At 47.6% G+C, this 14,389-nt stretch overlaps 1 protein-coding gene across 3 annotated transcripts; it reads left to right on the forward strand.

Annotated features, from left to right (window-relative positions):
• Positions 1-326: 326 nt before the first annotated feature.
• On the forward strand, positions 327-13,723 carry LOC118233775. Of its 3 annotated transcripts, XM_035429706.1 has the most exons (9): positions 327-368; positions 460-503; positions 2,601-3,341; positions 3,743-3,849; positions 4,487-4,605; positions 6,755-6,855; positions 10,034-10,268; positions 12,192-12,544; positions 13,050-13,723. In XM_035429706.1, the coding sequence occupies exons 2-9, from the start codon at positions 470-472 to the stop codon at positions 13,487-13,489; spliced, it is 2,130 nt and encodes a 709-aa protein (XP_035285597.1). In that variant the 5' UTR covers positions 327-368; positions 460-469; the 3' UTR covers positions 13,490-13,723. The 3 variants fall into 3 exon arrangements, with proteins under 3 accessions (XP_035285597.1, XP_035285596.1, XP_035285595.1); XM_035429705.1 differs by lacking the exon at positions 327-368 and having other exon boundaries at positions 410-503; XM_035429704.1 differs by lacking the exons at positions 327-368; positions 460-503 and adding an exon at positions 1,781-1,922.
• The last annotated feature ends 666 nt before the right edge of the window (positions 13,724-14,389 follow it).

The raw sequence follows: 14,389 nt of genomic DNA on the forward strand, positions 1-14,389 counted from the left end.
AATACATCTCATTCAGTTTTTAAAGAGTTGTTACTATTGGTGGCTATGCTAAATACGTGAATGGTGAATGCCTGAACCGTTTTAAAGGCGTAGATATGTAGCCAATACTGAGTAGGCTACATCCCGCCACACCGTATTACATGCCTACTACCTGAAACAAGAATACAGATTCTGAATAACATATTCACACATATGCGGAAAGAAAGAGTAGACTGCCGGGGTTTCTTGAGTATCTGGTTTACCAGTCAGCTGATTAGGGTTTAAATTAATTGGAAGGAACCACCTACGGCCGAGGGGAGTCATTTTGCTTGGGTTCTCGCTGACTTTTTGAAACAAGTTTTCAAGCGGCATTATTCTGATCCAACATGGTATGCCTCCCCTCCGGTCAATATTGTGGATTCTCCCAAAATCCAGGTGTTTTAATTGTTATTGCTAGTTATCGTGTATGTCTGTTTGCAGGTAATTCGAAATGGAAGACGACCACGAATCAGTGAATGATTTTGGTAAGGAAATTCAGTTGTTTCATATCAGTGGATGTCATGTAATTGTTGGCCTATTATTGCTTTATCGTAAACAATAATTACATTACCTCGTTAGATTTAAGGTCCGTGTCTGTTTGCGTGTAGCTTAAATCTGAGTGGGTCTTTCAGACAATCATTATTGGGGGACACTTCTATACGCGGCTGAAATTCCTTAATGAGTTCATCAATTTGTTTATTATAATAGTCAACTAAAACTTATGTTTCGATATTTTTCGAATACTTATCTGTTCTTTTCCCAATAGTGTTTATAACGTTTTCTGTAAAAATAAAAGAAAAGAAAAAAAAAAAAAAAAAAAATATATATATATAATAAAATAATTATCATAATGCATGCAGAGTCAAATGGCACCTAAATTGTATTTACAGCTTTGTAATTGTGGCCTGTATGAAGGTCTGAAAGGTTTAATCTTGGTGCACTTTCTGACCAGTGTGGAATTATCAGTGGTGTCCCTCCTCCCGGTAGCAGCTGCTTGGAGCTAAAAACAACAGAGGATGGAGGCTTCCAAACAATTAGTGGTTCTAATTAACTAATTACCACTGGTGTCAAACGGAAGACCAGGGCCTGGGAGTCACACATTGATAGGAGGTCAGACGGGCTGGTGTTCCAGGACTAAGCAAGCTGTGAAATGTACAGCGACTCTGTGTTCCCAGCAAAAAACCTGCAAGAATCTGACCCTCCAGGGCTGGTCTTGGATGAACATTGAAAAGGAACATGGTTTAACATAATGCAGGGTCTGCAAACCTGGTTCTGGAGAGCCACAGGGTTCCCTGATTTTTTTCCAGTTCAGACCCAAATGAGCTGTTGAGGTGATCAAAGAACGTAAACGGCTTCATTTATCAATTAAGCACCAAGTACCAATGAAAACCAGGGACCAACCTTCACACAAGTTTTCAGAAACAAGATTCCACATATTATGATATAAATGCAGGGACGCCCTGAGCTTTTGGTTCAGGCGGAAAATCCAGGTTAAGAAAGTAAAAATCCTCCCAAGTATTTTGTTTCAATCACCTGGATTTGCTAATTAGTACAATTCTCCAGCCAGGAGGTAGAACTAATTAGAGTTAATGGGTGGAAGAAACACATGGCAGGACTTTTACTTTCTGGTCCCTGGGGTTTCCAGCTCTGGCTTTTGGGGGCTCTCAGCAAACTTTTATTTTCCCACCCTGCTGTTTTCCTTCCCTGAAATAACAATTGTGGACCTGCGGGGTTGGGGGGGAAAGGCAGTAGGGGGGGGGTGGTAGGCTGGCCCTGCATAAACATATTGAATACATTCAGGGAATGAGAGAAAATAATGTGCACTCAGAAAAGCTATCACGAACCAGAGAAAAGGTTGAGATTTCAGCTTGTTTGGGATGTGCACTTGACCTTCAAGCTCAGCGGTAAAACAGCATAGAGCTCCCCATCCTTTATTCGCCCCCACGTGTGCATGCTTTACACTGTTTAGCTTTTACAGTAATTGTGTGTGTGTGTGTGTGTGTGTGTGTGTGTGCGCCTGTGTGTGCGTGTGTGCACGCGCGCGCGTGTGCGTGTGTATTATGAGATGGTGAGTATGTGTAAAGTATTCAGAGAATTCTTGACTGCAGATAAAATTTATCTGGAACATTAACTCTCTGTGCAACTTCTGTGTGACTGTAAATCTGTGCAATTATGTAACTGTGTGTAAACTACATGCTTCTGTCTGTTTGTGTTAGTTTTTGCTGAACCTTCTGTGTATGAATGCATGTAAAAGTCTTTGTGTTTGTGTTTTAGTTTTTGCTGAATGTTCTGTGTGAGTGTGAATGTGTGTAAAAGTCTGTGTGTGTTTGTGTGTGTTTTTGCTGAATGTTCTGTGTGAATGTGTGTAAAAGTCTGTGTGTGTTTGTGTGTGTTTTTGCTGAATGTTCTGTGTGAGTGTGAATGTGTGTAAAAGTCTGTGTGTGTTTGTGTGTGTTTTTGCTGAATGTTCTGTGTGAGTGTGAATGTGTGTAAGTCTGTGTGTGTTTGTGTGTGTTTTTGCTGAATGTTCTATGTGAGTGTGAATGTGTGTAAAAGCCTGTGTGTGTTTGTGTGTTTCACAGACAGCACCAGTCTGCTCTGTGAGGAGCATGTGGGGAAGGACGCAGGGCAGCCATACTTTGGGGAAACAGCGAAGGGTCAGAAAGAGAACAGAAAAGGAGTGCAGGAAGAGACGGAGAGAGAAAAAAGAGTGCAGGAACAGAGGAAAGAGATTGAGGAAAAAGTGGCGGAGCAGCAACTGCAGGTGGTGGCAGCGAGCAATGAGAGAAAGAGGGAAGGCGAGGACCTTGACGGAGGAAAGCCATCGTCGTTCTTCTCTTTGGAAGATGAGGAGGAGCCAGACGTGCCGCGGGCGGAGTCAGGCTGCCCCATCGGCCTGCTGGCGGTGTGTGATCAGGAGGAGTTCTTCAGCTCCGGCCTGCCCACGGACAGCTCCAGCCCGGTCGCCCCGCCCTTTTGCCCCATGCGGATTCAGCAGCCCCGCCCGCAGAAGAGGCCCCATAGCGGCAGCCCTACCTCCGAAGCCCCGCCCCTGTTGCCCCTGGAGTCCACAGAGCCCAACCCCCCCGCGAAGCTGCCGCCCAAGGTGGTGAGTCTGGGGGACTTCCCGCCCTTGCAGGTGAAGTTCACTCAGGTGTACACCACGCGGCGGTACACGCGCTACACCGCCCGCGGGCAGGGCGCCTTCCTGCAGTACCCCGGGGTCGGGGAGGGCAGCGAGGCCCTGAGGCTGGAGGAGCCCGCAGACCCGGCCCTCATGCCCCCCAAGCCGAAGAAGAAGATGCGCACCCTCTACACCACTGGTGAGCCGCCGGCGTCTCCGGTGCATAATTAGGCAGCGTGGAGCGGCTGAGCTGTGATTACGCCCACCCTGTACGGTGGCGCTAAATCACAGGGTCCGTGTGCAGAGCAGCCAGTGTTTTAGGCTGACTGATTGTTCCTTTGTGTCTGGGAAGCCAGCACTGTTTCTACAGGGCAGTCCTTAATGAGATAATCTCAGGGTAGACTCCGGGTAGCATTACTTAATCATGCTGGCGCTCACGCCCGCGAACGCGCTCGTGTATTTTTCACATTACACGACCTAAAAAAAGAGAAGTCCGGGAGCAGAGTTCAGCGCTCGTGTGTGTCCCTGTGCTCCTGCACATGGGTGTGGAGCAGGTCCCTCACCCCAGACTGTCCTGCGCTTCTCTTGCCTGCCCTTCAGATCAGCTGGAGGAGCTGGAGCGCTTGTTTCAGGACGATCACTACCCAGACAGCGACAAGCGAAAAGAGATAGCGGTCGCCATTGGCGTCACGCCCCAGAGAATCATGGTTAGTGCGTTCAGAATGTCTGACTTTTTCTCTTTCTTTCTTCCCTCATGTGGTTCCCTCTCCTCTCCTCTATCACACGTGCGGATTTAGATAGAGACCTTCATTTAATCAGGCAGAGGCTGATTGAGAGTAGAGCTCTCTTTCACAGTGGCACCATGAGAATGCAACAACGTAACAAATACATTGGAATATCACAGAAATACAGCAAAACGAGATGAAAATGTACAGATAGAAAATAACAAATACACTATGAAGTTTCCTGAAAAACATCATTTAAAAAAAACCTGAAACCCTCCGTGCTTATCAGTCTGTCCAGTTTGAGGGTAACCTGTGACTGATTTATTCTCTCTACTTTTCTCTGTTCTGTTCTTCGCTGATGTTTCCTCACTGTCATTGCTTCTGCTCTCTCACATCCCCTCTTCTCATCCTCCCTTCCCTATTTCCCGTCTTTCTGTCAAGCCGCTTTGTGAAGGTGTCTCTTTGAAAAGTGCTACAGATGCAATCGAATTGCACGCTTCTCACCCATTCTTGATTTATGTTTTCCCCTTTGTCCTTGTCACTCAATTTGTCCTTCCTCCCCTCCTCTTTTTTATCTTTTGTACTTCAATGCACCCCCCACTCCCCCATCCCATGTCAGGTGTGGTTCCAGAACCGGAGGGCGAAGTGGCGTAAAGTGGAGAAGACGAGCGGGAGGCAGGAGCGGAGGCAGAGCCAGGAGGGGCGTGGCCACCTGCAGATCTGTGCCCCTCAGGCGAGGTGAGCTGCGCTAAATCAGGGAGGGGCTTGCAGACAGGCATCGTTTAAGCTTCTGGCAGCTCCGGCTGACCGGGATCATTTCCAGGTCCTTAGTCCTCAGGGACATCTTGCTTCTGTCCCTCAGGAAGGCAATGCATTACCCCCCCCCCCCACCCCCACCCCCACCCCCCGCCCGTCATCGGTCGTCTGCCTACTTATGAATCTGTGCACTCTTCGTCACTTTTTCTCCTCTCTCATTCGTGCCGTCAAATTTATATTCACGTCGTACACCTGAAATGGTTGAACATTTTCAGACCCCTCACTGTCTTTTCCGGGCACACTCTACCCCATTACTGAACTCAGATGTAACTTGTGAGTTGAATAACATCTTAATTCTCTTTGTTTCAAGCCAGATTGTTCTTTATGAAAATAACAGTTGTGCTGGCTTCCCAGCACGCTTGCTTGTTGACATCACTCCCATCGCATTCCCCATTAATTATATCCAACAACTGTTCTAGTGTTGGGCGGCACATTAGTGCAGTGGGTAGCACTGTTGCCTCACAGCAAGAAGGTTCGAATCCCAGCTGTGGGCTTTTCTGTGTGGAGTTTGCATGTTGGCGTAGGTTTCCTCCGGGTACCCCAGTTTCCGCCCACAGTCCAAAGACATGCAGGCAGGCTACTTGGAGACTCTAAATTGCCCATAGGTATGAGTGTGTGAGTGAATGGTGAGTGAATGTGTGTGTGCCCTGTTCAGGGAGTATTCCTGCCTCGTGCCCAATGCACACTGGTATAGGCCCCAGCACCCCCGCGACCCTGCCCAGGATAAGCAGGTATAGATAATGTTCTATTGTTCTAGTGTATTTTTGTGTCTTTTACTCTTTTTACTATTTAGTTGTACTCTGTCACATGTAACTTAGATCTAAGCAGACTTCCCAAAGGTGCCATTTATAAGTTTGGGATCCATCTTGTTTCAAAGTTTTGTTCATCCATTTTGAAATGGACAGTTGCTGCCTCCACTGTTACAGCTTGAGATGGAGCTCATTTTGGCTCCATACAGGCCCGCCTCCTCTTAATTTTCTCTGCTTTGACTCATATCTGGTTTCACTTTGCTCAGGTTCCTCCATAATGTGATCGTGCTGCACTTATCCACTGAGGTTGTCCTGGCCAAGATTTCCCACTCTCAGTTCTCTTTTCCTCCTACGGATTCCCTCCATCTTTCCATCCTACACATTTCTGGTATCCTTTATTCCTTGCTTCCTGCTCTATTTCTGGATGTATTCTCAGTTTGTTATCATGTGTTTTGTACACAGTGTTAATTCTTCATTCTGCCATGGCATGTGGACCCATCGAATGTACGTGTGTGTCTGTGTTGATATATCTGAATAAGTATATGTGTGTACATTAGTACTGATGTGTGTGGTTGTGTGTACATGCCTGTCTCCTGTCTGATTTGGTATATGTGAGTAAGTGTGTATGTGTACATTAGTGCTGATGTGTGTGGTTGTGTGTAGATGCCTGTCTCCTGTCTGGTTTGGTATATGTGAGTAAGTGTGTGTGTGTGTATGTGTACATTAGTGCTGATGTGTGTGGTTGTGTGTGGTTGTGTGTACATGCCTGTCTCCTGTCTGGTTTGGTATATGTGAGTAAGTGTGTGTGTGTGTGTGTGTGTGTGTGTACATTAGTGCTGATGTGTGTGATTGTGTGTACATGCCTGTGTTTGTATTTAACCCTGCAGGCACTCTGGTGTCATTGTGTTCCGTGCATTATTTTGTCTGCTCGTTCGCTGCCTCTGTGGGCCCATTTCATCTGTATAGCCGAGCACGTACAAACGTCAGGCAGCACATTCTAATGAAGACAGAGCTGTTCTTCAAAAGCTCTTCTCCAATATTGTGCCGAAGTAAATCAAACAGCCGAATTGGAATTTCCCCAGTGCTCATTATTTGGCCCTTTGTGCAATTTAAATAGGTAAAAATAACTTTCATTTAAAAGTGTTCAAAAGTGAAACAGTATTAAATTTGATTTGTGCTAAATTTTTCATGCCTTAACTGCTGCTCTCTCTCTCTCTCTCTCTCTTTGTCCCTCACCCACTCTCTCTCTCTACCCCCCCTCTATCTTTCCCTCGCCAATATTCTTTCTCTATCTTCCTCTTTCTGTCCTTGTCTCTTCACAGGGGGGGTCTTCCCACAGTGCAAGCATCTCGTCTGACCCCACAGACCAGCCAGGCCCTGCCCCACTATAACACCATCCTGCCCAACTGCCCCAGCCCCACTGGTAACTGCACACACCAGCAGAGGGCGCTCTCATCCCTTCTTGCAATGACCCCTTTGCACTGCTACAGTTTGCATGATAACAATCTGATATTGTGAATACAAACACAAAGTATGAAGACTTTTAAAGTAACAAACTAGCAATTGTACTAATTTTCTCTCCAATCGCTGAAATAGAACAAATTGGGACAGTTGCTAATGCCGTCAGATGCTTTGATATATGGCCCCGTTGAGACTTTGCAATGTGCGCGGTTGTTAAATGAGTTGATGGCGCTATCAAAGTGATTATTGTAATTCTCCTGAGCGCGCGGCGGCTGACAGCTGTCACACAAAAGATGACTGACAGGGCTCTGTGGACCGCGCGTGCTCAGCCAGCTCTGTCACACACCATCAGGTCAGCTTTCTCCTGCTCTGAGGGGCTGTCTCACTCATTACGAGGAGAACACCGCTCTCCCCGAGGAAACTTCCTTTCCCATAGTGCCTGGCTTCAGGAAGCACAGCAATGGGCTGAATCACCACACACTCTTGATATCCATCTTGTATCAGCCAGTTTAAAGACTATCCTCTCCATAGTGAAAACCCTGTGATTGGTTTGGCTGAGTCAGGGATATAACATGGCTGCTCCCAATCTGAGGTTCCCTTATTTCATTACATTACATTACATTACATTTATGTGGCAGACGCTTTTATCCAGAGCGATGTACATTAAGTGAGCACCAAAGGTCATTGGAACAACTACAAAACATATATCCGATAAGGTGCAATACTCATTATGTAACAGTTATTCATAGCCCTGAACATGTTAAGTCCAGTTCACACAGTAAGCATAGGCTAGGTCAGAGTGTAATGTTAAGTCAAATTAGGAGGCATGACAACAAGCTACAATATCAACATAACAATACCAGTTCAATGTAAGTGCTGGATGGAGGTACATGTAATATGAAAGTGGCACAGGAGGTATATGTGCAACATGGAGGTGCTACAGGAACAAAGTGGAAGGGTATAAGTGATCCTAGATTAGGAGTGCCCTGCAGAGGTATAATCTGAAGAGATGTGTCTTTTCACACTACTGTTGGTTGCAGGATTGAAACTGGATTTCTGTGGGATGAAGCTGCTTACAGCTCAATTGCTCCCCCTGGATGAAATGCCTTGAGATGACCTCTGATTAGTCCGGAGAGAGGGAGAGAGGGAGTATTTTACTTGACTCTAGGTTTAATCACTGGCTTGGCTATATGGATTAAAAACTGTTCTTGTACTCATAACTCTACTTGTCTCCTGATTTGCAGTTGTTTGTTCAGGTCTCACTCTGTTCTTCTATCAGTGCTGCCTTCCTTTAAGCTCGTATTTGACCCAGTCGTGTAACTTGGTGTGCAGTGACAGGAAAGACCAGAAGCCTCCCTTTGTTTAAAGCACACAGACAGTATACCGCAGAATGCTGTGTATTTAACCTGCGTATTTCTGTTTACTTAACACAACCTTAAAAACTCCCCTCCACCAGGGCCCCGTTAGGGCTGAACGTGACCACACGTCCCCCTCCCCTACTCAACCCCCCCCCCCCCCCCCCCGCAGAGCGGTGTACGAAACCCTGCCCCAGAGCCCGCGCCAGTGCCCTGAAGGCTGACGCCACCGCAAAATTGTCCCCAGCTGGTCGCTAAATCATAGTTTGCCTGAAAAGAAGCAGTTAAAAAGTTAAAAACAGGATAATGGGCAGCTTTAGTCACAGACAAGCCAACCCCAGAAATGGGTGGAGAGTTGCCACAGAAAAATCCCTTATTTGATACCCCTTTCCTCATTTACATTTATAAGACTGTTTTACGTGATATGGGTCATATGTGTTCCACGAAGGGGTGGGTAATAAAATCAACAGTATACTGCAGAATACATTGTAGGCTCATAAACATGTTTTATGTTCAGTGCTGGTTAGTGAATGGTTTTGAATGGTTTACATAACAGTTATATGCACGTTGCAGATGCATGCTGGGACTTGTATTCAATTCACCTACTTAGTATTCTACTGTTCATCTGGTCCGGAGTGTTAAAGGATTAGTCCCACAGTTCATCACCCGAATAGTCAATTAAAATGAATTTTGCGGGTGGTTTGGGGACCACAGGGGGTTTGGCTTGGCTGGCCTGTCCCCCACTGCACTTTTTGTTTGTTTGTTGGATTTCGGGGCCTCTGTGTGTTCAGGGTCTCTCTGTGTTCAGGGGTTCTGTGCGTGTTTTGTGTGTTGTGGGTGAGGTTTGTGATGGCACTGCTCTCTGCATGTTTGTGTTTGCTTGTTGTCTGTGCAGCTGCGCTGAATGTATATCTAGACTCATCTCATAATCACAAGCCTTTGTGCTTAGCTTTCATTCTGAAAGCAGGTCTAACAGCTAGCATTTTCCCCCACAGACTCTCCCACACTATGGAGGCTCAACAGCACGTAATGAAATCACCCCAGTATGTTTTTTAACTTGACCCAACATGGCAATTTGCAGTATATGTGTGATTAAAGTGCCAATCCATGTGACACAAACTTTACCATTGTGTGACACGTTCATTGTGGCTCGAAACGGGAATGATTAAAAACTGGAAAATTACAGCAGAAATCGCTTTTTGCTCAATACTAATGACATGCAACAACATTAAGACCGATACTGACTGATTGTTTCGGGTGAAGCTGGATTTTAATTGCATCCTCTGCACGGTTTTGTTAAACACCCAGCTGATCCACATATCAGCCTGAGTGAATCCATGAATTAACCCCCTGTACTGTGCATATGTGCATGAATGCGTGCGTATGTGCCGGTGTACATCTGTGTGTCTGTGTGTGTGTGTGTGTGTGTGTGTCTGTGTTTGTCTAAGTCTGCGCGTTTATGTGTTTTGTGTGTGGTTCTATGTGTGAGCGTGTGTGTTTATGTGTGCGCGTTGTACGTGCATGTGTATTCATGCATGTGTGTGTATATGTTGTATGTATGCATATGTGTGTATACTTGCGTGTTTGTGTGTGTGTATGCGTGTGTGCGTGTACGTGTGCATGTGTTTGTGTGTGTGTGTGTGTGTGTGTGCGTGTGTGCATGCATATGAGCGTATGTGTGTGCATGCATGCATCTGTGCATGTGTGTATGTGCATGTGCATGTGTGTGTGCATATGAGTGTATATGCGTGCCTGTGAGAAACCTCACAGCTGTGTCTGTCTCAGGTGTGGCGGTGGGAGGGGACGTTGGGCAGCAGTCCCTGACGGCCACAGGTCCTCCCGGGCCAGCAGTGGATCACCTGCCCCCTGTGATGCTGAGCCCGCCCCCCCTGCGACGGGCCAGTCTGCCCCTGCTGACCTCCTACAACCCCCCCAACCACCTGGCCCCTCTCCTCCTGGACACGCCCGACAGCAGCTTCACCACGCCCCATCCAGACAGCGCTGGCAAGGAGAGCCAGGGGTAGGGCTGGCAGAGAGACAGCACTGTGTGTGTGTGCGTGTGTCCGTGTGTGTGTGCGTGTGTGTGAGGGTGTGCATGTGTAGGTGTGTGTGATGGTTTGCGTGCGTGTGTGTGTGTGTGTGCGTGTTTACGTGCATGTGTGTATATGCGTGCGTGTGTGTGCGTGTGGGTGTGCGTGTGTGTGAGAGGGTATGTGTTAGGCTATGTGTGTGCATGTGTGTGTGAGTGAGGGTGTGTGTATGTGTGGAAGGGTGTGTGTGTATGTGTGTGAGGGAGTGTGTGTATGTGTGTGGAAAGGCTTGTGTTTGTGTGTGTGTGCGTGTGAGTGAAGGCTTGTGTGTGTGATGATGTGACTTGTGGGGAGATTGCGGTGACCTTCTCTGATGAATACAAAATGTCTGGAAATACTGCCAACTATATGTTTGGATGAGTCTCCGGTTATTTCCTATGGCACTGATGGAAGGATGCAGAGATTACAGGCTTTTTCTTTATTTGTTTTGGAATAATGACTACAGGCTTGCTGGTGATTTCCTCAGCAGAGCAGCAAGTGCTATTTGTCAGTCCTCCTGGAAAAATAGCTCCCAGCGTCTAGTTAATTTATAGGTTGCAACGCCTGCCCACAAATTACTGACTTGAGTAGTGTGTGCCATGAAAGCTGGATTCTGTTGTTATTAGGTATTGTGCAAATCTCTGTGACAAGGGCCTTTTCAAAAAGAACTATATGAAATAAAATATCATTCTCTGAAAATAGCTCAGAACTGCCGTCCGCTTCCAGTGCCCTGTGGCCAGAAATACATTTCATGCCGTAACTGACATTAATGCCCGGTTACTAAATTCACTACAGGGTCAGGACTGTTTCAGACAGGAGAAATCCCAAATTGTAGCCTTGGTTGGAAAACTCATCTGAATGGGCTTAAGCCTCAAAGCTGTTGTAAACTGGGTGTAGTCCTTCCCCCTGTATAGCCGGTTTATAGGTTTACTAAACGCTTTGAAATCGTGGATTTGACCCCCCAAAATAAACATTCGTTTGGCATTCAGAACTAGCTTTAAGCGGATGAAAAAGGCGTAAAGTATGTTATTTTCATATTTTCACAGCTGGCGCGGCGCAGATATCTGGGGAATGTAGTTACGGTGGGGCCGGGGCTGGCGTTCTCTCCGGGGCCGTGGCCGTTCGCCGCGCTGGCTCGCGGCGGCGTGTCCGGCGGGCGTGGCCGCTGTCAGAGCGAGCCGCCGATGGCGCGGGAGAGCCCGTCTCCCGCAGATCGCCTGCGCCGCCGTCGGCGCGCTCTGCGCCCTGTCCCCCGTCTGCTCCTGATTAGCGTTTATTCCTGAGTCTCGCGTCACGGCTCCGCGCTTTAATTGGATGAGATGGCGCCCTGTTGCTTCTTAAGTAGTTGTGTGCTATGGGTGGTACTCTGCTCACTTATTTTTCTATTCATATTTTTCACGCTCTGTAAATTGTCCTGAATAACAATCAAATCTCCTAAGAGAGGAAATTAATGATCATGATAGACGGCTGGATTAGTAATTACATTTTATACTGAATGGTATTTGGGCAGGATTAAGGGTAGTCTGGAGAATTCTGGTCAATGTCATAAAATTATATGTCGTATGATAAGTACACGGATGCTAATCTCATTATGTCCTGTAGGCTTAGAGCTGAACACGTCTCCTCCAGTCAGTAATGCGAGCAGTAATTCCATCTCAGAATAGTGAAGAACAAGCAAAACCGAAACGAATGAAGAAATGTGTAGAAAAGCACTTTCTGGGTTTCTCAATGTGTAGTTTGTGCTTGGTGACAGTTTTTTTTCTTCAGTACTACAGCAAGCCCGAGAGGACGAGGTGGTGCGTGTGGTGCGTGTGTTTCTGTAGGATAAGCCTGAGCAGGTGTGAACTCAGTAATGTGGGCATCGTGTGCCGCAGGACCTCCAGCTCCCTGTTTGACTACAGCGAGACCATGGGAAACACGGTGAAGGTGGACACGCAGCACTATCTCCACAGTGGCCACCAGGGCGGCGCTCTGTCGTACCAGCTCAACCCGTACCCTCAGCAGCACAGCAGCCTCCTGCCGGCCTCCAGCCTGGGCCAGTACTCCCGCCTCTCCTACCTGGCCCCCTCCTCCAGCCTGGCGCCCACCCCGCCGGACAGCAACCCGCCCTCGTACCTGACGTTTGGGACGGGGGGCAGCGCAGGGGTGGTGACCTACACAGCCGGGGGACAGGCCTACTTCCAGTCCCAGAGCGGGAGCCAGTTCCTCCTGCAGTCAGGCGTGCACGGTGAGGAGGGGTGTGTGTGTGTGTGTGTGTGTGTGTGCATGTGCATGTGCGTGTGCGTGTGCGTGTGCGTGTGCGTGTGCGTGTGCGTGTGCGTGTGCGTGTGCGTGTATGTGTGCGTGTGCGTGTGCGTGTGCATGTGTGCGTGTGTGCGTGTGTGTGTGTGTGTGTGCGTGTGTGTGTGTGTGTGTGTGTGTGTGTGTGCATGTGTGTGCGTGTGTGTGTGTGTGCGTGTGTGTGTGTGCGTGTGTGTGTGTGTGTGCATGTGTGTGTGTGTGTGTGTGTGTGTGTGTATGTGTGTGTGTGTGTATTTTGGCTCCAGTGGAGAGACACCGCTCCTCTCTCCTGCAGTCCATGATTGGTTCTTATGTAACATCGCTGTGTGCTGTTATCCCTGTTCACGTGCTTATTTGAGGCTCCTGATGATACTTGCATCACTTGAGCCCCTCCACTTCCTGTTCCCCCGACCCCCCGTGACCCCTCCTCCTCCTCCTGTGTTCTGGTGCAGGTGGGATCAGCGCATTTCAGGCCTGCCCGTGGAGCGACGTGTACGGCCAGACGAGCCAGTTCCCCCCCACGGTGTACCACCGCGCCCAGTACGCGCCTGGCGGAGCTGCAGGCCTGGCCTCCGCCCAGCACTACATCCAGATGCAGAGGCCAGGGGCCGGACCGGGTCAGACCGTGTTCCAGCCCGTTCAGAGGGGGCCTGTGGGCCCCGTGGCCTCCTTACAGCTCCCTCCGACCTCCACTCTGCGCCCCCAGTACCAGAACCCGGAGAGGGCCGACCGGACCCTACAGAGCACCAAGATGGGGCACGACCCTGCTGGCGTCGCGGTGAAATCGGAGTACGACCCGACACCCGAGCCCAATCAGAGCCAGCCGCCAGACCCCCGGACCACAGAGTCTGACACAGCCTTCAGCTGCGACTTCTCCCCCATCAACTTCTGACTGTCCCAGGTACACGGGCGTGTCTGTGGCCGATCCCCCCGCCCCGCACCATTGGGGATTTAGTTGAGGTTTTGCACTGAATAAGTTGAATATTGTCCTAACGAATGTTAATATAAGTTACTAGTTCAGTGTCTGTCATGCCCTAGGTTCTTTTTGCAACATTCTGTGCATTAATTAAAAGAGTTTAAAAGTATTTGGGACAAACACTAAATAAAAGTATTTGTGTGATCAACAGTGTTATTTCTGCTTGTTCTATTTATTCATACCCCTGTTTGCTGCCACATTTATTTTTCCTGTCCACATGATAGCGTTTCGAAGAAGAAGAAGAAAATTGTGGTAGTTATGATAGCAATAAAATAACAGCCCGAAACTAGCAGTGGATTCACACAAATGATGACCACGCAGTGGACGTTTGTTTGGAGTAGGTACAGCGGCTGTAATTTAGGAGATGAGTAAACAGTGACCTCTAATGGAGAACACATGGAAGTACAGGGGGTCGTTTATGGGTGTATGCCCGCCCTCCCTCCCAATCTGACGATGTTAAAAAGGTTATTTTGGATTTTTTGTAGAATATGAGATTAAAGAAAGCATGTATTTATGCAGTCAATTTCAATTGTTTTAATTCAAGACCTTGAGGAGTGTCCAAAAGACAAGCACTTCAGCTTGACACAGCATTGTTGAGGCTTAAAAACTATTTTTAACCAATTAACTAAATACAGTACTACATCCATTAAATTTAAATTTTAGTGTGCTTTCTTAAACAATGTATTTGATTATTTTTGTTTCTAACACTGTTACACAGCTTTACCACAACTTGACATAATCATGCAAATAAACCACGTTTAATGGAGAAAGAAATTCAGTATAGCACAGGTTACAGGTGTTCAGTATCTTCAGGAG

The sequence above is a fragment of the Anguilla anguilla genome, chromosome 8, assembly GCF_013347855.1.
Source record: "Anguilla anguilla isolate fAngAng1 chromosome 8, fAngAng1.pri, whole genome shotgun sequence".
Lineage (NCBI taxonomy): Eukaryota > Metazoa > Chordata > Actinopteri > Anguilliformes > Anguillidae > Anguilla > Anguilla anguilla.

Coding starts and splice junctions, on each gene's coding strand:
- LOC118233775 (XM_035429704.1), top strand. CDS start 1,835: ATGTGCACTCAGAAAAGCTATCACGAACCAGAGAAAAGGTTGAGATTT. Junction 6,856..10,033: donor CAACTGCCCCAGCCCCACTG/GTAACTGCACAC, acceptor TGTCTGTCTCAG/GTGTGGCGGTGGGAGGGGAC. Junction 10,269..12,191: donor GCTGGCAAGGAGAGCCAGGG/GTAGGGCTGGCA, acceptor CGTGTGCCGCAG/GACCTCCAGCTCCCTGTTTG.